The 22757-nt window shown below is 57.7% G+C and overlaps 3 protein-coding genes across 5 annotated transcripts; all 3 read right to left on the bottom strand.

Moving 5' to 3' along the window:
- Positions 1-454: 454 nt before the first annotated feature.
- PPP4C (protein phosphatase 4 catalytic subunit) lies at positions 455-7719 on the bottom strand. 2 transcript variants are annotated; one of them, XM_040635120.1, is made up of 9 exons: positions 7594-7719; positions 7198-7360; positions 3690-3741; positions 3051-3101; positions 2735-2836; positions 2026-2199; positions 1809-1935; positions 799-988; positions 455-716 (listed from the first exon to the last, which is right to left on the bottom strand). In XM_040635120.1, the coding sequence occupies exons 2-9, from the start codon at positions 7293-7295 to the stop codon at positions 587-589; spliced, it is 924 nt and encodes a 307-aa protein (XP_040491054.1). In that variant the 5' UTR covers positions 7296-7360; positions 7594-7719; the 3' UTR covers positions 455-586. The 2 variants fall into 2 exon arrangements, with proteins under 2 accessions (XP_040491054.1, XP_008683469.1); XM_008685247.2 differs by lacking the exon at positions 7594-7719 and adding an exon at positions 4817-4872 and having other exon boundaries at positions 7198-7310.
- Positions 7720-9624: 1905 nt separating this feature from the next.
- Positions 9625-13938, bottom strand: ALDOA (aldolase, fructose-bisphosphate A). 2 transcript variants are annotated; one of them, XM_040635118.1, is made up of 9 exons: positions 13752-13938; positions 12325-12451; positions 12028-12239; positions 11375-11429; positions 11101-11261; positions 10656-10739; positions 10383-10557; positions 10020-10219; positions 9625-9931 (listed from the first exon to the last, which is right to left on the bottom strand). In XM_040635118.1, the coding sequence occupies exons 2-9, from the start codon at positions 12434-12436 to the stop codon at positions 9836-9838; spliced, it is 1095 nt and encodes a 364-aa protein (XP_040491052.1). In that variant the 5' UTR covers positions 12437-12451; positions 13752-13938; the 3' UTR covers positions 9625-9835. The 2 variants fall into 2 exon arrangements, with proteins under 2 accessions (XP_040491052.1, XP_008683470.1); XM_008685248.2 differs by lacking the exon at positions 13752-13938 and adding an exon at positions 12639-12797.
- Positions 13939-15142: 1204 nt separating this feature from the next.
- On the bottom strand, positions 15143-21376 carry LOC103657832 (keratin-associated protein 10-10). The gene is made up of 6 exons (XM_008685250.2): positions 21310-21376; positions 21037-21072; positions 20074-20217; positions 19730-19885; positions 15384-15904; positions 15143-15229 (listed from the first exon to the last, which is right to left on the bottom strand). The coding sequence occupies exons 2-5, from the start codon at positions 21040-21042 to the stop codon at positions 15791-15793; spliced, it is 420 nt and encodes a 139-aa protein (XP_008683472.1). The 5' UTR covers positions 21043-21072; positions 21310-21376; the 3' UTR covers positions 15143-15229; positions 15384-15790.
- Positions 21377-22757: the final 1381 nt, after the last annotated feature.

The following is a 22757-nucleotide window of genomic DNA, read 5'->3' as shown; positions in this document are numbered from 1 at the left end:
TGCGCGTAAATCAGCAGCTCTGGGACTGTTTCCTTTCCAGGGAAATGGGGAAATCTGAATGTCCTGACACTCCCTTGTTTTGAGAATTAAATAAGGCCGCTTCTGAGAACCCAGCTCTCTACCTAGCACGTGGCAAGCCTCCGGGGAACAGCTGCTGTCACTGGATCTAGCCCAGGAGGCTCTGGGGCAGTCAAGGTCCTCTGTGCACCCCAGGTCCCAGGCCGGCGTTGCTGGTCATTACCCATCAAGTCGGACACAAACCCAAAGACCATTTTTCTCCTTTTATTAGAATTTTTCTTTTTTTCTCTCAAAATTTTTTATCTAAAAACAAACAAAAAAAAAAAAAAAGGAAAAAAGAAAACCAAAAAATTATTGGAAACTCCATGGTTCAAGTGGGAAGAAAGGAGAGGAGCGTGGAGCCGAGGCTCCGAGCCTCTCCAGAGAAAGTCCTCACCCTCGAAGTGCCCTCTCTGGGGGGAGAGCAGAGCTGAGATAGCCCCCCGATGCCCAGCCTCCGTCTGGAGAAGAGGGCAGAGTCACAGTGGTCCGAGGGCCAGAGAGGCTGGAGGGGCAGGGGCTGGAGGGATCACAGGAAGTAATCGGCCACGGGCTTCTTGGAGGGGATGCCCCGGGTCTCTTGGGGAGCAGCCTCGAAGATGATGAAATCTTTCTGGAGGTGCTCATCCAGCTCCAAGATGGCTGCCACGTTCCCACAGCTGGCAGGGGGAGGCGGCAGCGTCAGAGTGGGTCAGCCCGGCTCCCCACCCCAACCTCGACCTCCCGGCCCGGGCAGCTCACCGGTAGCAATAGTTGGGTGCCGACCACACAGTGAGCACAGTCTCATTGAAGTGCCACTTGTAACCTTCCATCACCAGTTGGTGGGCGCGGCAGATCATGTCAATGTCATTGGCCGCGTTGAACTGGGCCACCACGTCACTGCCGAACAGGTAGCCAGCCCCACGGGGGCTCACGCCCCAGCCTGTTGTGTCTGAGGCAAAGGAAGGTAGGGATGGGGGGAGACGGCGCCCTCAAGGCTTCTCTGGTGCCCACTGCCCTTCGAAAGAGAACATCCCATCCCCTTCTCCAAATCAGGCCCCTGGGGCAAGAGCCCAGGGCCGGAGTGTGTTCTGGGGGATCCTGGAGACATGACAGCAAATGCCGGAGCAGAGAAGCTCCAAAGGAGAAAGAACTTTCGGACAGTTGGAGCTGCCCCGTCATCAGAGTGACCATGTGATTTACTGGCTAAACAGGTGTACCCGAAAGTGAAAGGAGGTGCTGATAATGACCGCGAGGGTCCAGCAGGTGTGAAGAGGGCTGGCCCGGCCACCTTGCGGGTGGCAGCCAGGCAGTCGAGCAGGGCAGGGAGGGAGCGGAGGCCGTGCCGTCACAGAAGGAGCTCCGGACTGGTATTTGGGAGACTCAGCTTTCAATCCCGGCTCTGCTCTAGACGAGCTGGGGGACCCCACAAAATGAGGGATCCTCAAGGGCCAGCATTCTGGGAGTCTACCCTCTGCAGAAGCCCCTTCACACTGAGGGCACGGATGACCTTGTCCCAACAAGCCTCTCAGTGAGGACACACACGCCCAACCCCTCTCCGAGCTCAACGCACCAGCTGCCCGTGCCTCCCCCCCCCCCCCCCGCACGCAGCGTGCCCGTGAAGACCAGCCCCGCTCTGCTCTTCCCCACCGCGTGGCCCAACCGTCCCTTCCACCCTTTAAACTGTCCCTTTCACCACAGGACCCCCTCAGTCTCCTGCCAAACTAAGGGAAGAGCCCGCCTGCCCCTGCCCGCCCCACCCCCGCCCTCACCTTCAGGGTCGGACCAGAGCAGGTCACACATGGGCCCATCGTGGGGCACCTCTTGCTTCCGGTCAATCGTCCGGATCTGGTCCAGGGTCTGGATAGACGGGGAGAGGCCCCCGTGCACACAGAAGATCTACGGGGCGACAAGACAGGAGCGCGGGCAAGCTGAGCCCAGCGCCTCCCCCACCCGTCCCACCCCTGCAGGGCCCGGCGGCCGGCCCACCTTGCCATCGATGATGGCCGACAGGCTGAGGTAGTCAAAGATCTCCGTGCAGTAGCGCCACACGGTCACCGAGCCGTACTTGCGCAGACACTCGTCGTAGAAGCCGTAGACCTGGGTGATCTGGCGGCTCTCGTGGTTGCCCCGGATCAGGGTGATGCGGTCAGGATAGCGAACCTGCGGGCAGCCACCCGCACGGGGCTGGGCTCCGGGCTCTGGCCGTCCCTCGTCACCTCACCCTCCCTCCCCGGACCTCCTCACGTGTCAGCCCCACCCAGTCCTCTCACGCCTGAGTCCTGCCGCACTCTTCTCGTAGGCCCCAGTCTCTCCTCCAGGGGCTCCGAGGCTGACCCCTCTCCATCAGCCACAAACTGAGTGGCTCCTCTTTCGCCACCGCGTCCTTACCCGGACCCCCGGGGGCCTTGTCATCTCGCCCACCAATGGAGACCATACCTAGGCGAACTCAACGCCCTGCTCTTTTCTGAACACGGGGGGGCCTCTCTTCCCTCCCCTCCAACGCGCCGCTCTGACTCCCCCTCCAGGGGCCCCATCAGACGCCCCCGAGTCAAGGAGAGCGGCTCTGCCCACCCCCTGGCAAGCTGGACCCCAGCAGCACAGCTCAGAGCTGGGGGCAGATGGGGCAGGGGACGAGGGCACAGACAGGTCAGGCTGGAGGTGGCCCAGCTTGGGCACCCGAAGCCCGGGCTCCCACCTTAAGTGCCAGCAGCAGGAGGAACGTTTCGACGCTGTAGAAACCACGGTCCACAAAGTCTCCCATGAAGAGGTAGTTGGTCTCAGGGACGTCGCCACCCACCTGGTGGGGGGAGAAGATTCTGCCTGGTCCCAAAATGTCCCCCACCGTGGCAGCCCGTTCGCCAGTCAAGCAGTGGCCCTTCTTTCAGAGGGCCCACCTAACTGCAGGCCTCTCGCCCACACTCCACGTACCAAATTCAAAGCTGCCACTCTCAGTGAGAGGGGTCTTCCAGTCGGCCCCCAGGTTCTCTGTCCCACAGTCTCCCCACACTTACTCTGAACAGCTCCTTGAGGTCATAGAATTGCCCATGGATGTCGCCGCATACCTGGGAGGTGAGGACAGGGGGGTCGGAACTCACACAGTCTGAAAGCTCTGCTCCCAGGGCCCAGCCTTCAAAACACGCCCTGCTTCGGGAGCTCCTCAGCCCTCCCGCCGAGTCTCTACTTTCCCGGGCCCAGAATCTACTCTCCTACCTGACTTCGCCGGGTCTAGAATCACACCCCATCCCACATGGAGCGCCCACTATTCTGTGGGAAGGGCCAGAGCCAGGTTGTTCCAGCTAGACCCGTAGCTTCTGGAGGACCTGGCCCTCTCCTCCCCGTTCCCCTCAAAGAACCCAGAAGCAAGCTCCTAGTAACAGAGAACACCCAGGAGCACGTGGAGGAGAATCACTCACCATACCAAGAGGCCTCCTATTCTGGCCAAGAGCGTCCCCCCAACAAATCAAAAGAGCCTTCCCATAACATCCGCTTCGTACAGCAAGGCTCCCTTGAAGATGGGAGAGCGAGCGGATACACGGGGCTGTCTGGGCTCTCCGGGATGAGGGCTGGGCCTCGGCAGCCCGTGAGATCAAGGGGAACGCACATGCGCCTCCGAGAGCGAGCCGGGCTCTGGGAGGACAGACGGTACTCACCGTGACTGGCGAGTCCACTCTCTGTACGTTGCTCTCCTCTACCAAGATCTCTCTGGAGACAGGAGAAGACCAGGGTCACCACAGCCAAGCCAGCCTGGCCCAATTCCTCAGCTTTTTGGAGGGGAGGACATGAAGTAGTCCTTGAACCTCTAGGGGCAGGAGTGAGGTGTGCACGACCCCCAGGACGGGCTGGCCGGGCTTCCCCAAGGCCAACAGGCCAGAACCCAGACTCTTACTGCATTCAAAGCCCTTCCAAGGATGCAGTGGCCTTTCCAAGCCTTGACCTTCCCTGCTGCCTTCTTTCATACATCCGGGGCACATTCCAGAAAACAGACCTCCTCTCCACACAGAGCCCTCTGCTCACGCTGCTCCCTCGGCCTGGAGCGCTCTGAGACTGTGCCCCCCGCTGAGCTTACAGTCCCTCCCTGCCCATCACCGAGGCGTTGCCCAGACTGTCCAAAGGCACCCAGTCCTCAGACACACCGTCAAAGTGACACGCGGGGCTTTCTCCTTAGAGGGAGTGACAACTTTGTTCTTTCACTTCTCCCTGCAGTGGAGCCTATTACTACTTGAGGGGATGTGACATAAAACCACTCGGTCAGTTACAGACAGGCCATGGAAGAGGTGCCGTGCTTCCGGATTTCGACCTTGAGGCCAGCAGCAGTGACCATTCCAGGGCACGCCGTGCCCCAGGACTGCGGGAGGAGCTTTGCATCGATGATACACTCGAAGAGCCAACCCCAAAGGCAGGCACTGTGACACCGCCCGCTGCCCAGATGAGTACACTGGCCACAGTCGCACAGGGGGGACTTGAACCAGGAGGCCCGGCTCCGGGGTCTGGAGCCTTTATCAAGCTGCTCCGGTGTGGGAGGGCCCCGGGCACTTGCCTACCTCTTCCTGCCAGCCTCCTCCCAGGAGACTCGGAGCTTCGGAGAACCCTGGTTTTACCTATGCCCCTGAGGGTACTCTCTCTGACAAGGGCGCCTGGAGGGAAATGTGCCTGCTTGGCTTTCTGGGAATGCGAGGAGGCCCTGGCAGGGGTCTGAGGGCGCAGCCGGCAACCAGGCCCTCCCACCGGGACAGCATCTCATGTCCAACATCCTTCCACATCAACTGCTTGTGCTGACCTTCCCAGCTGACCCAGGAAAGTTCTTTTCATCCTCATCTGACAGAGAAACTGCAGCTTAGAGGGAAAAAAGGGCAGGATCAAGGTCACGAAGCTGGAGAGTGAAAGAAGGGCAACTCAGGAGCCCAAAGTCCTAAGAATCTGTGCCAGCCTCACCCACAGATTCCAGGTCTAACGCCCCCCGACCCATGCTGGCAGGGCCCAGCATGGTCTGGGGACAAGGGCCAGCCTCCGACCCTAGCTCTGTCACTCGCAGCACAACATCCAAACTTTCAGGGCTCACACCTGCCCACCTTTACTTCCGCAACAAATGCCACCTTTAGGAAGCGCCTGCTGAAGCCCCAGTCCCTGTCCCGACGTGCAGAATCCCACTGGAGCTCCATAATGACATCAAAGTCTTGGAGAGGTATAGTGACTTGGCCAGGGTCATATTGTTTATAGGTGACAAAGCTGGAATTCATACTGAAGACCACCTGATTCCAACCCTCCGGTCTAGGGCTCAGTCCGTTAAGCATCTGCTTCGGCTCAGGTCATGATCGCAGGGTCCTGGGATCGAGCCCTGCATCGGGCTCCTTGCTCAGCGGGGAGTCTGCTTCTCCCTCTCCCCCAACTCATGCTCTCTGTCTGTCTCACTCTTTCAAATAAATAAACAAAACTTAAAAAAAAAAAAAAAAACAACCACCACCCCTCTGCTCTCTTACTATACTGACATAAAGAGAGAGAGAGCACGGAGGCTAGCTTTCTAGATGCAAGCACTAGCTACCATCACCACCAAATCAATTCAGGCCCTCAGGGCACGATGAGTCTTACAGGAAAAAGAACGGTGCCAAGTAACAACTGGTTTAAGTTCCTAAAAATGCCACTCAAGACCGAGGGAACAGGGATGACTACAAACACTTTGGGGCTGGTCCAGTCAGGGAAATTTTCTTTAGATGGCAAAACACAGAGAGTCACAGACAAGCATTTAAAACGAGGCCTTGCCTGTTCGTCAAACAGGCCTGGTCTGGCCGCTGTGGGTCTGTCTGAGGTAAAGCCAAGCGAGAGGCCGAGAGCCGCCAGTTCAGAGCCCAGCTCTGCCACTTTCTCTCTGGGTGACCTCAGTCGAGTCACGAGGCCTCTAGGAGTCATGTTAAAGGGAGCAAATAGTTCCAACCTCACAAGATTGCTGTGGGAAGGCAGACGTTGCTTGTCAGTACAAGGCCTCTTGTACAATAGCGGGCCTGCTGTTCCACAAATGTAGGGTCATTTTGCTGGCTCCTTCCCGGTAATCTCCAGCGTGGTGCAAGCCCCAAACGGTACCTCAGGGGAGGCAGGTAAGTGGTCTCCTCACTGATGCCCAAACATCTCAGAGCCTCCACTCGTGCTCTCATCCTGCCGGGAATGTCCTTCCTCCCTGGCCCTGCTCCCATCCGCTATCCAAATTAGTTGCATCTTTCAAGGCCACCTTCTCTTAGAAGCCTTCCCCGGTGATGTCAGTCCTTATCGGCAACGCCCTCCCTACACGGTAGGAACAGTAACACCTAAAAGCTGCTGAACACTTACATTGTACCGAGGTGCTATGCTAAGCTCGTCCCAAGAACCGACTTACTGGTTCTTCACCACCGTCTTCTTAAATACTCATTATTCCCACTTGACAGATGAAGAAACCGTGCGGAGAACTCAAGATCACCAACACTGCCAGTAAGTGGCGGCGCTCACATTCCAACCTAGAACCATCACATTCCAAAGCCGGAGCTCTCAACCACATCATCCTGCTTCCCACGGGCCTCCCTTCATGTCAGGTTTCATTCTACTCTGGCTGATTTGCTACCACTTCACCCTGAACACGCGGTAATCCAACTCCACCATCTTGCATTAAGGCCTGAAAAGAGACAGGACAGGGAGCGCTGGCTTCAGCCTCCATCCTTTTCTTGCTGGTTGACTCTGAACGTAAGAGTCCTCACCTGCAAAAGGAGGACAATTCCACCTGCTTTTAGGGGTTGCTCTTAGAATTAAAAAAATTTTTATAAACCACAGAGTCTTTAGCTTTCCTGCCTTGAACTTTTGTTCTTGTGGACACTCCCTTTTATCATCTTATTCTTCAAGGCCTTACGCCAAAGTTCAATTCCTCCAAGACACCTCTGTTCCCCCGACAAGTAGGGCTGTCTCCCTGAGCTTCCTAAGTACTTCTTATAACTCTCTAACGCCACTGAAAACACATCACCTAATACTTTAAGTGTCTTTCTCCAGGTCTGTCTTTTCCCAACAGGCTGTTTGCTCCTCGAGGGAAGTGGCTCTATTCTGCTCCTCTCTGGGAAAGATTCCAGGATGAACCAGGCCCCAAGTTCTCAGCTGGGTCTGCCTCAGGCCGGAACCCCGGGACAGCGGGGCCACCCGGCTCACCTGGCCTTAGCGCACAGGGCCTTGACTTCGCTCTCTTTGATGAGCTCGCAGCGCCGCAGTTGCTCGATCTGCCGGTCCAGGTCGCTGATCTCCGCCATGGCCCACCCCCCCGGCGCGGGTCAGAGCCGGGGCCGCCGCCCCCTCCGCACCGCACAGGGGTCTCCTGAGAAAGGCGAAGGCGAGCCCGTGGATCAGACTGCCCGTAGCGGGCGCCGGGGGTGGAGGTAGGGAGGCAACTCGATCCTGGAGCTGGCCCGGCCCCCCCACCCCCGCCTCCCCTCACATCGGCCCCCGGACCCCCAAAGTCCCACGGCCCTGGCCGCTCCCCGCTAACTCCCGTCGAACCCCGCGGGCCCGCGCTCGGGACGGTGGCCTAGAGGGGTCTCGGACTATTACCGCCGCCGCGACTCCGGCTCCCGCTCCCGGGATCCCTGCCTTCCTCCTTCCCTTCGCTTTGGGCCGCCGCCACCGCCGCTTCTACTTCCGGCCCCGCCGCGGAAGCAAAGGGGGATTAGTTCCGCCGCGCGCCGGAAATGGCGTCATACACACCCTCCCCTTCCCGCGCCGCGCCCCTAACCCCACCTCTCGAGCCTAAGAATGGAAATGAGCTGAGGAACCGGATGTCGGCAGCTTGCGAGCCGGGGTGACCGCGGGCGGAGGGGGCCGCTGCTAGTCGGGCGGATGGACACTCAGTGCGCTGCGCGGCACTCTCCGTGAGGGAAGAAAGTGAGCTGCGGCCCCGCTTGTAACTTCGTTGCACGCTTTGATTTCTGTTTGCGTCGGCCTCCCGCGTTACAATCCCTGAGGGTCGCCCTTGCAGCCCCAGTGCTTGGAACACGGCCGGGCAGAGTAGGCATACCTAAATACGTGTTCAATGGATGGAGGAATCCTGTCCAAATCTCCTTCCACAGCCCCGGAGAAATCTGCCAGAGAGGACCTCTGAAGTGAGAGGCAGAAAGGAAGCCACCTTGCTCACACCTAGCCTTCGCCCCGGTCAATATGACCTCCCTGATTCCAGAACAATCCCCGACATCCCTCAGTTGCTTCCTATTGTCTGCAAGTTGCATTCCTTTTTTTAAGGAATCCCTTCTAGTTTCTCCTCCACCTATCACTTACACGCTCTGGAATTCACTGTTATTATAAAAGGTCAAAAGCCCCAAATTGACATTTGAGAGGACTGGTCTGAGAGCATACTTTATGGTGTCTGAGGCTTTGCACAGGCTGCTCCCTTCTGAAAAGTCCTTTTTACTATCTTCCGTTGACCTTAAGTTTTTATTTGCTTTACTTGACTTGGTTTCACAGGGAATTGAGTGAGGCTAGGCACAGAAGTGAGGCCAGGCACAGAAGTGAGGCCAAAGTTTAGAGGAGTACTAAGAGTGGGAGAGGAGCACTAAGAGTGGGTTTGGTGTTGTATGTAGGCAACATGCAAATGTGCATTGAAGGAAAGGACCAAGTCCTTAAACTCCTAGAAGGTCCTAGTAAGTCAGCTCTATGACCATCCCTATAGGGATTCGGTTAAGTCCAGAGAGACCACAAAAGTCAAGGCTATTTTTTTTCTCTAGAGGGACGGTCAGACAGGAAAGGGCCCATATCGGGAAATTCAGGAAATGGCAAGAGTCACAAGGTCCCTGGTTATGACCAGGATCTAATTTGTCAGCTCGGAAGACCTGATGCATTAACTGCTACCCCCCAGCCTGGGTGACCGGGGAAGGGTTCAGGGCATGGCACAGGGGGTTAAGGGCAGGGCCTTTGTTCTGGCTTCCTGGAATACAGCAGCTACGTTGGCTCAGGGCTTAACCTGGAACCCGAGCCCCAGTTGTTTGTGTTGCTGAGGTCGCTGTTAGAAAGGGATTCCAGGTTTTGTCAAGGGCTTCCCCAGCCCCAAGAAGATTAAGAAGCTAGTTCTAATCCTATCTCCTGTTAAGATGGGAAAACAAAGCAGCTCAACAGTGTATATGAAGGACATACGTATTAACAATCTTTTATTCATCAAGAAAGTGCCATCTCAAGCAGTACGGCCTTAAGCGTGAGCACCGACTCATACAGATCACTTGTGTCACCAGGCTCATAGCACTCGGGAAATGTTGGCTTTTTGTCAGCAACTGTTTTTGTCAGAGGGGGCTTCTGCACCTGTAAATTCTGGGTCTAAAAGTGAGGCTGAGCTAACGGTTATACACATAGTCCCCAACTGTGAGCCTTAACGGTTGCTGCAGGCAAAAGGGGGAGGAGCCCTCGATGGTGGGAAGAAAATTTCACAAGCCCTCTTCTTGAAGCCCTGGGCAAGCGTAAAACGAAGCAGAAAGGTCCTCTCCCAACCCATTTGATTTTCTCCTGCCTCACAAGGAAAAACAGAAAACAGGGACTGTTCAGCCTCTGCCACCTCCCCTGGCCCTCCCCTGGCCTGAACACCAGACACGAACAGCAGACTCCCCCTTAAATAGTTGTTTATTGGCAGTGGGCTGGAAAGAGCAATGGAGTTAGCATATACAGACAACACCACACACCAATGTCACGTGGGAGGCGAAAAGTGATGGGAGAGAGCAGCCTGGAGCCCCTATGAGGCCCCCCCTCTTCAAGAGTGAGTGTGGGAGGGGGCGGGGGCTGGAGTGTTGAGGGGGCAGCCTTAGAACACCTCCGCTTAGTAGGCATGGTTAGAGATGAAGAGGGACTCGCTGGCTGCAGCCCCGGCCTGACCACTTGGGGTGTACTTTCCTTGGCAGGCGAGGCTGTTGGCCTAAGAGGGGAGAGGAGCCAGAGTGAGGTCTCATCAGAATTCCATCCACCCCGGCACCCTGCCCACCTCCCTCCAGTCCCATCCTTACCAGGGCTCGCTTGACATACTCCTCCTGGGCAGCCTTCAGGTTCTCCTTCTTCCCACCCCAGGCCTTCAGGGCAGAAGCCTGCAGAGCTCGGCCATAGGAGAAGGTCAGGGCCCACGGCTTCAGCAGGGGACACTTGTTGATGGCGTTGAGGTTGATGGATGCCTCCTCCTCACTCTGGCCTCCAGACAGGAAGGTGATCCCTGTAGAACAAGGGGGTAAAGTGGGGTAAGTGGCTGTAGGCGAAGACCTGGGCACTGGTAGAAGCCGCTAGAAACCAACCTAAAAATCTGACCAAATGGGCGTAAGGATTGTGGGTGCAGTTCATCTACCTCCCAGAGGTCAAGATGAGGATGTGGGTCTCACCAGTGACAGCGGGGGGCACTGTGCGTCGCAGTGCTGTGACAGTTGCCATGGCAATCTCCTCATGAGAGTACTTGTGGGTGCAGGCGTGGCCTGGGGTTACCATGTTGGGCTTCAGCAAAGTGCCTTCCAGGTAGATGTGGTGGTCACTCAGAGCCTTGTAGACGGCAGCCAGCACCTAGAGCAGAGCAGGGCCAAAGTGGATTGGGGTGGAGCTGGGGGCAAGGTGGGGACAGGGGTCAGCCCCAAGGCCCTTGCCCCAGGCAGGCACCTTACCTTCTCGGTTACATACTGACAGCGCTTCAAGTCGTGGTCCCCATCAGGGAGGATCTCAGGCTCCACGATGGGCACAATGCCATTCTGTGGGGTGGGGGACAGGGCAGCCGTGAGGCCTCCTAACCTGGAGCCCACCTACAGCTGTCCACAGCCATCAGCCAAGATCTTCTCTCCATGATGACACAGACTCATGGCTTCACACCCCTCAGCGGACTGCAGGAGACACGCATCTCCTCCGAGCCACCCACACAATCCCTATTCTGCTCCTCTGCTCACAGAACCCACAAGTATCCTCCACGGGCCCCAGCCTGACGCTTGGTGCGGCTCCAGAACTGTTGCCTTGGGTGAGGGGGTGATATGTATCCTGACAGATGGGTGGCAGGCTAGCTGACACTCTGGAACCAAAGGAGGTGGGAGGTGGCCTGTTAGGGACCTGCAGGCCCACCTGCTGGCAGATGCTGGCGTAGCGGGCCAGAACGTTGGCATTTTCCATGATGGCAAGGGCTGAGGGGGTGTGTTCCCCAATCTTCAGCACACAGCGCCACTTGGCGAAGTCAGCTCCGTCCTTCTTGTACTGGGCGCAGCGCTCAGACAGCCCATCCAGCCCTGGGGGGGAACAGAGGAGTCAGAGCACGGCAAAGGAGGGGGCAGCTGGCACCCAGACGGGTAGCGGCCTGGAATGGGTTGGTCTGGAGCGCGGGGAGCAGAGCAGTTCTCACCTTGGGTGGTGGTCTCGCCGTTTGTTCCTGCCAGGGGCACCACGCCCTTGTCCACCTGTTCCGGGAAGGTGGGCAACAATGTAAGACGGGGAAGCAACCTCGAGTACTCCACTCTGCCCTCAACTTTCCTTACTCTCTCAAATGGTAATCTCGCTTTGCAAATGTCTTCACGCAGTTACACTACCTGATGGCAGGAGGGAAACTACGTGGGGATGTGATCGGACAGAGCCTGGGCTCCTAGCACTTACTAACTCAGTGAGCCGCACGCTTCACTGCCTTGAGCTTCTGGGTTTTTGTCTGTATGACGAAGGGAATACCGCGCTCTGGGAATTACAAGGATTAAAAGTGCCAAGCAGGGGTGCCTGGCTGGCTCAGTTGGTGGAGCCTATGACTCTTGATCTCGGGGTTGGTTTTGAGTTCAAGCACCATGTTGGATATAGGGATTACTTAAAAATAAGATGATTTAAAAAAAAAAAAAAGCCATGCAGGTCCCAAAAGCTTCTAGCTTTTGTCACATAAGCTTTGGAGGTGATCTGGGCGATCCCACCCAAGTCTCCAGACTCCCAACCCAATGCCCACCCCCAGCGTACAACTCTGGCCTTCTTTCCATGAGATCTATCTCACCTCTCGCATCCTGAGACCCCGCCCCTCACCTTGATGCCCACAACACCGCCCTTGGATTTGATAACTTGGGGGAAGGGACGCCCATCATCTGTCTTCTGGTAGAGTGTCTCGTGGAAGAGGATGACGCCCCCAATGCAGGGGTTCACGCGGTCGTCGGCAGTGAGCAGCAGCTGGCGGTAGAAACGCCGGTTCTCCTCGGTGTTCTCAGTGCCGATGGACTGTAGCCGCTTGGCGATGCTCCCTGGAAGGGGGCAGCATACGGAAATAAGGGGATCAGCCGGTCACCCTCGGCCCTAGGCTCTCCTCCTCCTGCGTCCTGCCCATACCAGTGGACTCATCTGCAGCCAGGATGCCCTTGCCCGGGGCCACGATGCGGTGAGCGATGTCAGAAAGCTCTTTCTTCTGCTCCGGGGTCAGCGCTGGGTACTGGTAGGGCATGGTGCCGGTCAGTTCCTGGGCAAGGAGGCAGATAGGGGAGGACTGGTTAGCTGGGTCTCACTGTGGTCTCCCGACCAGCAGGGCCCCTTGCCTGGAGGTCGGGACCTACCTCCCCTGCTCCATACCGGCAGGTCTCAGGCCACTTCCTGTCCCCAGCCCTCCCCTACGCCCAACTTCCCTATACTAGGCCTGCCTCCTGTACCTTTCCTAACTCTGCCTGTTGCTGGGTGTTTCCCAGCTGTGGTGGGTGGGGTTGCATATTGACATCTGGGGCAATGCAATAGGCCAGAGCCATGGACAGACGGGTCGTGTAGAAGCTGGACCCTTCTGGCTTGCGCTCTGCCATGGGGTCACCTTGCCTAGAAGCAGAACCGAACCCGAGTATTTTAGAATTTAGAGGGGATACGCAGGCAGAGGGCCCAACCCAAGGACCCAGAGAAGGGAAAAGTTCTGTGCTTCAAGTCCCACAGCACAAGGGCCAGAGCTGAGATCAGAACCCAGATCTTCTGACTGCCAGGGCCTTCCAATCCACCCAAGATCCCAGGGCTGGCCCAGGCACTAAAGCCTCAAGGACACCCCAAGGTCAAGCTTCTCCGCCCAGGGTTGGGGGAAGGCGTTAGGAAAAGGAAAAAAGGTGTTAGAAGAAAGGGCAGGAGGGTAATCAGAAGCCCAGGAAAGGGGTGGGGGGGGGTGGCGGAAAGGGGTAAGGTTTGCCAATCTCACTGCTCATACAGGGTGAGAGAACTGTAGCGAGGCAAGCGCCCCACCCCTTCCCATGAAAATGCTCCTGTCTGCTCGCACGGCTGCAGCTGTTCCAGGCTCACAATCAAGGTCACCCAATAAGGAAAGACACGTTAAGTGTTAACTGGGCATCAGGCGCCTCCAAGGGGTTTCCCCTCCTCGCCAGGTGCGCCCACATCCCAGGGCAGGGCCCAACCACACTTTCGGGAACCCTGAGGCAGTGTATGAGCTGGCCCCCACCCCTCGCTGCCTCTTAGGACCCCCGCCGAGGCAAAGGGGCCATAATCCTTTGCATCTGGGGTGCCAGCAAGAAAAGCAGAGAGAGAGAATGGCCCTTCATCTCGTCCCGCTTCCTCCCCCGCCATGACTCAGCGCGGGGAGCCGCTGCGTTGCGCAGCAAACCGAGGGGGCTCGATAAAGTTGCGGAGTCCGGGCTGGGAGCAGAGGTATGGGTGGTAGTGGGGCGGGGGAGATGCTGGGACCGGGGTTGGGGGGAGGGGGGCTCCGACTGCCGACGGCCCCCGGGATCCTTCTCCACGGTCCCTGACCTTCGCACATGGCGAGGGGTGCTCACCTGGCACGCGAGGGGGCGGGTTTGCGGGGTGCGGCGGTGGAGGGCTGCGGGCCGGCGAGCAGACTGAGGGAGCGAACGCGGCAGTCGTCACCAGGACACTGGTTCTGCGGCGCGTTCCAGGAGGAACGCAGCCTATTCAGCTCTTGAGGGGGCGGCGCAGAAGGCGGGCAGCAGGGAGGTGGCGCCGGGCTTTATAAAGGCACCAAGCCAGCCTCCGCCGGGTTTTTTCCCTTGAAGGGGGCCGGAGGCGCCCCGGCGTCCAATTGCAGGCGAGGAACGGTGGAGAGGCCGCCCCCGAAAGGCGAAGCCCTGAGGCGGCGCTTGGGCGGGGACAGCGCGGCGAGAACACGATCCCTCCCCCGGCCCCCTAGGACGTGACTCGGGCCACATCCCGCGGGTCGCCGAGGCCCTCCCCTCCCTCTCCCTTTTCCCCCCAGTTGGCGCGTTCTGGGGCGCCGTGACTCAGCCGATTTGGGGCACCGGAGGAGATGGGGAGGGGGGAAGCGGGCGCAAGAGCCTGAAAAGAGGGAGGCTCAGCCTCCCCGCCTAGGCCCAGCGCGGCGGCCCGGGGCAGCCCCAGCTTCCGGCCTGCGCTGACGGCCGCGTGTGTCACGCCGTGGCGGGCCCGGAGGTCGGGCGTCTGCCGGCCTGCGAACCTGCCGGCTCGGGGGCGCGGGGCCACCCCTCCCCGGGCCACCAGCCCACGCGGAAGAGCGGCTGCCCCGGGAGGAGCACGAGAGGACGGCGGGGCAGAGGTTCCGGGCGGCCCGCCCGTGCGGGTGTCGGCGCCCTGGTGGCGCCCGTCCCGTTCGGGGCCCGGAGGGCCAGCCTCGCCGCGCGTGCGCAAGCGCTCTCCGCCCCTCCGCCCGCCGCCGACGCGGACCGGCCTGCAGCCGCCACCGCCAGCCCCAGCGAGTCTGGGGATGCGGCGCCGGAGTCCCTGCGAAAACGTCTCCCTGGGCCGACTTCCCCCTCCAAGTCCAATCTGCCCCTAGCTGCTCAGCCCCTAAATACATTCCGAGCTCCTCATCCTACTGGCCAGGCCCCCCCTCCTCATCCGGACCCCTTAGGCCCCACTCCACCCCTGCTGCGTCCCGCTGGCGCCCACCTGCGAGGAGGCAGAAAGAGCGGGCAGAGCCTGGTCAGCAGCGAGTGAGCCAGGCCGCTCCCGGGCTGGGTTATAAGGCAGCTCCTGCCCTCCCCCCAGCCCATGTCCCCAACCTCCTCCGGTGACCCCTGCCCTTTCCTTGCCACGGATCCCCTGGCAGGGACCTATATTTAGGGAAACCTGAAGCCCCTGACATTCATGCCAGCATGAGGCCTCAAGTGAGGGAAGGGGGAGGAAGCCCTGGGCCTGCCCTAGTTGGGGGCTAGGGGCGGGCCCTGCCCACTCACCGGTACTTCAGAGGAAATTTCCTTGGAAATCCAGCCCGAGGCGCTCAAAGGTTGTTAAGAGAAATCAGTCTTTGCGCAGGAATCTGTGGAGAGGGAGAAGAGGAAAGGAGACTGAAATCTGTGGCCCTCCTTGCCTCCTTCTCTCTTCTCCCTCCCCGCCGGGCCCTGATGGTGGTTCTTGTGATTCTGGGGAGACCGTTCCTTTGGAGGGAGAGCAGATGCAGGCATGACACTCACCTGAAGATAACCAAGATTCCACAGACAAGGTGTGGCTGGGGTACCCCTATATCCTGATACTCAAGGCTCAGGTTTGACCCATGAGGTGCTCCGTGGCCAGCAGTGTCTCCCACTCACACCTTCGATTATAATAGTTTATGTGGAGAGGCGGGCAGGGTCACCTGCCAGAGCGCTAGCCCCTTTCCCTCCTGGCCCTCCAAAGGGGCTGCAGTCCAAATGGCCAAGGGCTCTCTGAGTCCTGCTCTGCAGGGAGCCAGGCTCTCCAGGGCTGGTTCAGAGGCCGAAGAGCTAGGCAGGCCATTTGTGGTTCCAGTGGCCTGGAGAAAGGTGCCTGAAGGCAGGTCAGGGAATGAGGCATGTGGGCCCTGGGGGCTGGCCACTCCCCAAGGGGCAAGGACTCTGGGTCCTCATCGGAGCTTGATCTCGAAGCAGAGACAGTTGAGGCTCTGGCAGTCAGGAAGTTGGCACGCGCAGGCACAGTCACAAAGTGGGCAGCAGCGGGGGCAGCGAGGGGCCCAATCCTGAGGGAGAGGAGAGAGGGGTGAGGGAGGCAGGCAGGAGGAGGGGTGACCAGTCCCCTAAGCTCTTTCCCTCTCAGGGGAGAAGGGAACAGAGAGGCCTGGGAAGCCCCATTTGCCCAGTGGAACAGAGGGTACCATCTACCATTCCTGGGAACAAATCAATTCCCTGCACTGTTGAGAAATCAGCAAGGCGGCAGTGTTCCAAACAACTGAGTTCAGGAGCTGGAAGAGACTATTCAGGGCATTCTTTCCTTCTTCCCATTTTATAGGCAAGGAGGCTGAGACATCAAGTAGCCCTGTTCCATTAAGTCCCAAGGTTCAGCTCGAAGTTGGTTCTACTATCTCCTTGGTTCTGTGGATTTCTTCCTTGGCATGAGACCCAACTGTAGGACCTCCTTCATCATTTCTGAGCATCTGCTCCCTGAAAGGCAGACTGTATTCATGAATGATTCTGAAAAACCTCAGTTGTCTTTGAAAATGGTAATTGGCAGATTTTTTTTTTAATGTTTTTAAGAGTCACCTCTCTTTTATCAGAACCTTGCGCAGGGGGCGTCTGTATTTACGAAAGAGGAAATAGAGCCTCAGAGAGGGAGATCCCCCTTGACCCCACTGCCTCCCAGGGTGAGGAATATCAGCTTCTTTCTGGGTCTGTGGGGACAGGGACATGTCACCATTGAGCTAGCATGAGGACTCGGCCTCGGCAGGTACGTGTGATACAAACGAATGTTGAACGAGTGGATGAATCAAACCATTTCCCCCCCCGGCTTTGGGCAAAGAAGAAAGAAGAGGACTTTTCAGCTCCGGGGGGGCAGGGGGAAGGGTTTGTCTCTTGGGGAATAGGACAGGATGTCCTTCGTGACAAGAAGGGAGAACCGGTCTATTTCAGCCTACTTCTCTCCTGCCTGGTGACAGGGGTGATCTGCGACTGCTTCACGCATGGACTGGAGTCAGGCCAAGTGGCTGGAGTGGGACACACCCAGGATGTGCCAGGAGATTCGCTCCTTGAGGCCTGGGGCAGAGCTGACAGTCACAGTTGCACAGCTCAGTCAGATACCCGGCCAAGCCAGGAATAGGGGAATGACCTTTGAAACAGCTGAGGTTTGGGGGTGCGGTGGCAGATGACCGGTGAGATCAGATATCACTAGGGGCTCCAGTGAGGGAAGGGGATCTGCTGGCTGCAGGGACAGGGGTCTGAACTGGGCTGGTGCTGCTGTCAGCAGAATTGTCTCTAGATGCTAGAAGCATCGTGGCGGAAGGGAGAGCGAAGCGGTTTCCTTGTGTCTGACGAAGGGGTGGTTTGGGGCGTCCCTGGGGAGTCCTAGTTTGGGATGAAGTGGGCTCTGTGGGTTTTTGGAGGACCACAGCGTCATTCTGTGCGCAGCACTGGTGGCTGAGAGAGGCTCCACCGCCCTCACCTCAGAGGAGAGGGTATTAAAAGCATTTCTGGGCTCTGTCCACTGGAAGGGTTTACAGCTAGTCATTAATAACTGTCTAATGGATTTCTCGACTCTCACAAGCAGCCATGTGGCTTCTGGAAAGAATCTGCTACTTGAGTACATACACAAGAATGCCACGAGCCTGTTAACCCTTGTGTCTGTCTCTCGGCTCTGCAGCTTCTGCTCCAATTCCTTCCCTGTGACTTTGGGACGGCCAGCCGTCTCTGGCGGTTAGAGCGCAGGCCCAGGTTTGAGTCAAATTCAGGCCCAGGTTTGGCTCACTCGTGTTTGGAGCCTCCGTTTGGTCATCTTGGAAACAAACAGAATGCCTGCTTCAAAGGCTCCCGGCGGGGGAACCAGTGGAGGGAACTGGGCACAATGCCGGGTACCTAGTGAGCACTCAAGAAAAGGCAGCGAGTCCTGCCACAGCTCTGCACGCCCCCCGCCCCTGCCAGACCTACTGGGTGTGGGGCCCGAACGCCTGGCTTTGTGTCTGTCTCATCCACAGTTCTGATCACACCCACGGCTGAGGACCAACCATCGCGCTATGTGCCCCTTCGCTTCTCTTGCTCTAGCATAACTGCCTACTTCCTCCCCCCGTCCTTCGCTGCCCTGGAAGCCCCGTGTGGATTGGGACCCAGTCCCGCTTGTTTCACGGAGCCCCTAGGGCCTGGCACAGTGCCTCAACGATGACTACGTAGATCTTTCGTAGGTGGAGGAATGGGGTGAACGAGTGAATGAGAACCTTGCCACATGCTTGGTGAAAGCAGCAGAGCAGGCAGGTGTCTCCCACAAAGAGGAAGAGAAACCTGGGTTTGTGTCCCGGCCTGGGCCTCAGGTAAGTCACTCCAGCCTCTGGAAGCCTGTTTCTGAAGGCTGTAAAGTAGCCAAGAGCTTTGCGTATTTGTGGTTGTTACTGTTACGACAAGGAAACTGAAGAACACACACTTTACTGTACTTTGTGCGAAGACAGCTCAAGGACAGAACGACCCTGCCCTGCCCTGTGCCGTTCTAGAATCCTTCCTTCCTGGCTCTGGCAGAAGCCAGGTAGATCAGGTCTTGAGGTCTCCAGGTCTGAAATTCCCTGCACCTCACTCCACTGTCACCCTGACCGAGGAGAGGCCTGGACTGACAGAAGGGGCAAGGGGCAGCATACCCCGGGCAGGGGGCCAGAAATCGCTTCATAACTGAGCATTTCCTATCAAACAGGGAGTTTTTAGGACCCAGGGTCATCTTCTTTTTCCCCTTTGCCCCCTTAGCCTCAGTCCTGGGCTCCCTTTCCCAGCTACCCCTAGGAAACCAGAAGCAGATTTTTTTGTAAGGGGAGAGCCCCTTGCCCCATAATTTCCTTCAACACTCAAAATCTCCCCCGGGAAATTTGACCAACGACAGTCAGCCCAAGTTATGAATTTGCTTGGACTTTTATCCTCCCTCTTTCCTCCTGGGGAAGGTCACCACCTCAAGGGCAGGAGCTTCACTGTCTAAATCAGAGCCCAAAATAGGAAGGTGGTCAATTACATTTACCATCTTTCAACCCACAAAAGCAAAGATGGCCTGTCCTCCGGGAGCCAGGCGTCTCCCCGAGGATTCTGTTTCGACACACAATGGAGCAATTCGCTGTGTAAGACTCTACCACGTAACATTGTAGAAGTGACCGAACCTCCCTCAGCCAGCTCCTCCCCCCGCAAAAGGAGGCTAGAAATACTTACCTGTCTACATCCACAGGCACAGAGGAGGTCAAGGCGTGATGCCAAATCAAAAAGGGTAGGTAGCAGGAGTATTTGTGGCATGACCCCATCTTGGCCAAATAATGGTAGGTAACACAGCAGTGATAGTCTCTTAGGACGTGAGGGGCACACACAAAACATAACGACTTTGGTTACAGAGCTGGTTTATGCGCCGACTGGTGCTTTCTACGTATTTCTACACGCGCACTTTGTAATCAATGCTTTTTGTACTCAGAACCATATATATCCAGGTTTTTAAAAATACCCAGCTCTCAGGGTTGTTGAGTAAATGATAATGTCAATAAAGTGGCACTCAAATCCTCCATAAAGGATCTGGGCGTCGTACTCACTCAGAGAGCAGCAGCAGCTCTGTGCCAGGTTGTTTTTTCTTTTAGAAAGCAAGTCAGTATGCCCTCCAGGTGACCCACCTGTCCCCAGCTGCCACCCTGCTTTCTTTTCTGCAAGTGGCTTTCAGCACCAGAAGGTACGTGATGTGCTGTTCATGGCGTCTTTGGCTGTCTCCCACTGACCCAGCCCCCAGAACGGGGCCGGGCCCAGAGCAGGGGCTCAGCCTCCCATGTTGTTGCACACCACCAACGAAAGAATGCCCAGAGAGGGCCCAGGTCAGGGCTCAGGGGGTCAGGGCTGGGACGAGAACTCACAGCTTCGGTGGGCTGGGGGCAGCAGGCATCCAGGCAGTGGGTTGGGCTAGGCAGAGGGAAGTCGCAGGCTTCGGCACAGGTCCAGCAACAGTCCTGGGGCCTGGAGGCGCCTTGCTTCTTGCAGGGGGAGCTGCAGTCTGTGCAGCAGCCCTGGGCCTACGCGATGGAACGGGGCAGGATCTGGGCCAGGTGGTGGGGGGAAGTGGGGGGGACACGACACGTAGGGATAGGTGCGGGGACTAAATGGCAAAGGAGCCTCCGGGTCAGGGCCTGCAGATGAGGGCACTACCTGACCACCTCCTCTTCCCCGGGGCCCACCCTTCGGCCTCCACCAGGCCCCTCACCAGCAGGCAGTGCCTAGCCAGCAGCACCGCGCCGAGCAGCAACAAATAGGTCCCCACAGCAATGAACACGATGGCAGGGATGGGGAGCAGCAGGGAAGGACTGCTGACGGGAGCCGGGGTTGGATTCCATGGACTAGAGGAGGCCTGGACAAGCACAGGAGGAAGGGGTGACAAGGAGGTGGGAGGGGCTGTGGGAACACAAAAATACCAGGAAGGACACCCGGAGGAGGTGGCCGGGATGAGGGAAGGAACAGCCACCAGATGGCGGGGAGAGAGTCATTAGGACTACACTATCCTGGTCCCCAAACGTGACTTTTCCCTCTCATCCCCATTTCAGGACCATCAGTACCTGTTGGTCATTCGAGAATTTTCCAAGACTTGTTGATCTTCCTCTCAGAATGCCTCTCCATACATATCTATTGTCTCTGAGTCCTCTGGACTACTTCGCCATCCCTCAGGCCACGTTACTGGCCCCTAAATGTCTTCCAATCTGCGATCTTGCCCCTTTCCACACCAGCTGTGTTGTGTATCGCACCCTCCCTTACAATCCATCAATGACTCCCACCGACTCAGTCCAAACCTCTTATCTCAGGGACAAAGCCCCAGTCTAGCCCTGCCTACTCCTCCCTCTTTCCTCCTCTATACTCCGGCCAGACTGAAGTCCTAGCAGCTTCCCAAATGCCTGTGCTCTCTCCCACCCGCGAGGCTCTGCCCAAGCTGTTCCCTTGGCCTGGGATGCCTTTCCTCCTCGGTGACTTGGCAAGCTTCTCATCTTGCCAGGTAGAGCGGGAATGTGCTCTCCGTGTGAAGTCTACTCCGGGCACTCTCTCACAGCTCTGGTCCTGGGCTCGAAGGGTCTATGTTGGGTAAACAGCCCCCTCTCCAGTCTGGGCTCGGGCTCCAAGGCGAGTTTAAGGCCCTGAGGGGGCCGCTCCAGAAAAGGGTAAGGGGCCTAGGACTCACGTCCATGGGTCAGGACAGCGCCAGTCAGTCCAGGAGCTGCAAAGGAGAAAAAGTCCTGGGTCTCAGAGTCTGAGAGGGGCCATTGGACTGGGGTGCCCACTCCCCCACCCACCCAATTCCCGCTTGGAGAAACTGAGGCCGAACGATGGTTCCTGGTCCATCGGGGGTCCGGGGATTCGAGGCGGCGTCCCCCTCGCAGGCCCCAGCCTGACCCTGGCCACACCCCTGGCTGTCCCCACACCCCGGCTCCCTCCAGTGACCGGTCCCCATCACCTGCACCCTCGGGGCCGCGGGCAGTTCGCGGATTCCGCGCCAAGCTCGTCCAATCGGCCGCGGCGGCTGCACCGCCCAGAAGCTCCCGCTGCTTCTGGCCGTTGCCATGGAGATCCGAGCGCCGCTCCTACGGCGGCCGCCGAGACCCAAATTCCTTCTCCCGCCGCTCTTCCCCGGCTCGAACCTCGGAGGCCACCAGCCCCTCTTGGTCGCCGCCCGCCGGGTTTTCCCGCTATTCCTGAACGGAAAAGGCGATTTCCCGCTGCCACCTGCCCTGGTCGGGTCCTCATCCCTTGCTGGGTCCTGCGGCGCTGCAAAGGGGACACCGACCCCCCGGGCTACACCACCAACGTGCTGTGTGGCTTTGGCCAAGTCCCTGAACCTCGCGGAATCCATTTCCTCCTCTGTAAAACAGGGAAACTCCTGCCTTACGGGGAAGTTGTAAAAATCAAAGCTACTCGTCAGTTGTATAGCATTCTGCTTTTTTTTTTTTTTCTTCCAACTTTACCCCACTCATTTTTTATTGACAGTGCTCGAGTTTAAGACTTGGGTGGGTCTCCTCACCCTTCAGGTCACTGTCAAAGTGATTTCCTCCCACTCACCTTACATCTTGTCCTTTTTTCTATTTTAAAACCTCCAAAGGGCAAAGTCCAAATGCTTCGCTGTCAACCTCATGCAGTCTGGGCCCCTCCTATCCTCCCTTTGCTCATCAACAGCAAATCTCATCTAGGCTCTGGGCTTCCGGCAGAGAAAAAGGCAGACAAATTTCCTGCCCTCCTGGGACACACGTTGCACTGGGGGACCAGGGTCAGATAATCTGTAAAGAAAAAAGTAAGACTGTTCTGTGTTCCATCATTCTTCCAGTCTTCCCCCATAGGATCTGTTCATGGTTCCTGAGCCAGTGCAAGGGGTTCCACAGCTCCACACATTTGCAGATACTGTTCCCTCTGCCTAGAACACCCTTCCTGTTTCCCCTGGAAGAACTCTCTCATCCTTCAAGCCTCTGCTCAATTTTGTCTCAGGGAGGTCTCCCTGCCAACCTCAGGCAGAGGGGGCTGCTTTGGGCACCTTATTTGCATGCGTATTCCAGCAGTGATGACAAGGTGTTTGAATTCTCCCCTTTGGTGCCTGGCTCCCTGGTTAGACGGTTAGACGGCAAGTGCCTGGGTCTGATTCATCCCCATAGCCCAAGCCCTGGCAGTTGGTGTGGTCCCGGGGGCCTCTAGCGAGTACTCACTGATTCTATGAACGAATCAAATCCAGCCATCCACCAATAAAGGGTTGTTATCGAGATGCCCTTGTCCCGTGGCTCACAAGCCACTCGGACCTCCCACTTGCATTCCTGCCCTTTGGGGTTCTACACATACATGATTGGACTACGTACACTCACGTAAGCACAACGGGGCCTCAGACTTCATCCACAATTAGTGCATCCGGGTATGTTCCCC

Source organism: Ursus maritimus, unplaced genomic scaffold, assembly GCF_017311325.1.
Source record: "Ursus maritimus isolate PB19 unplaced genomic scaffold, ASM1731132v1 scaffold_2, whole genome shotgun sequence".
Classification (NCBI taxonomy): domain Eukaryota; kingdom Metazoa; phylum Chordata; class Mammalia; order Carnivora; family Ursidae; genus Ursus; species Ursus maritimus.
Note: the sequence above shows the minus strand (reverse complement) of the source record. Positions and strands in the feature narration are given on the sequence as shown.

What these genes read in the sequence shown, in the direction of transcription:
- PPP4C (XM_040635120.1), bottom strand. Translation starts at nt 7,295, where the DNA reads ATGGCGGAGATCAGCGACCTGGACCGGCAGATCGAGCAACTGCGGCGC. An exon ending in TCCTGCTGCTGGCACTTAAG is followed by an intron (nt 2,200 to 2,734) that starts GTGGGAGCCCGG and finishes GGCTGCCCGCAG; the next exon opens with GTTCGCTATCCTGACCGCAT. An exon ending in GCTCTGGTCCGACCCTGAAG is followed by an intron (nt 989 to 1,808) that starts GTGAGGGCGGGG and finishes CCTTTGCCTCAG; the next exon opens with ACACAACAGGCTGGGGCGTG.
- ALDOA (XM_008685248.2), bottom strand. Translation starts at nt 12,782, where the DNA reads ATGGCAGAGCGCAAGCCAGAAGGGTCCAGCTTCTACACGACCCGTCTG. An exon ending in CGGCGAGACCACCACCCAAG is followed by an intron (nt 11,262 to 11,374) that starts GTGAGAACTGCT and finishes GTTCCCCCCCAG; the next exon opens with GGCTGGATGGGCTGTCTGAG. An exon ending in ACGCCAGCATCTGCCAGCAG is followed by an intron (nt 10,740 to 11,100) that starts GTGGGCCTGCAG and finishes CCCACCCCACAG; the next exon opens with AATGGCATTGTGCCCATCGT.
- LOC103657832 (XM_008685250.2), bottom strand. An exon ending in TGGCTAGGCACTGCCTGCTG is followed by an intron (nt 19,886 to 20,073) that starts GTGAGGGGCCTG and finishes TCCATCGCGTAG; the next exon opens with GCCCAGGGCTGCTGCACAGA. An exon ending in GCCCCCAGCCCACCGAAGCT is followed by an intron (nt 15,905 to 19,729) that starts GTGAGTTCTCGT and finishes CCTCTCCCTCAG; the next exon opens with GATTGGGCCCCTCGCTGCCC.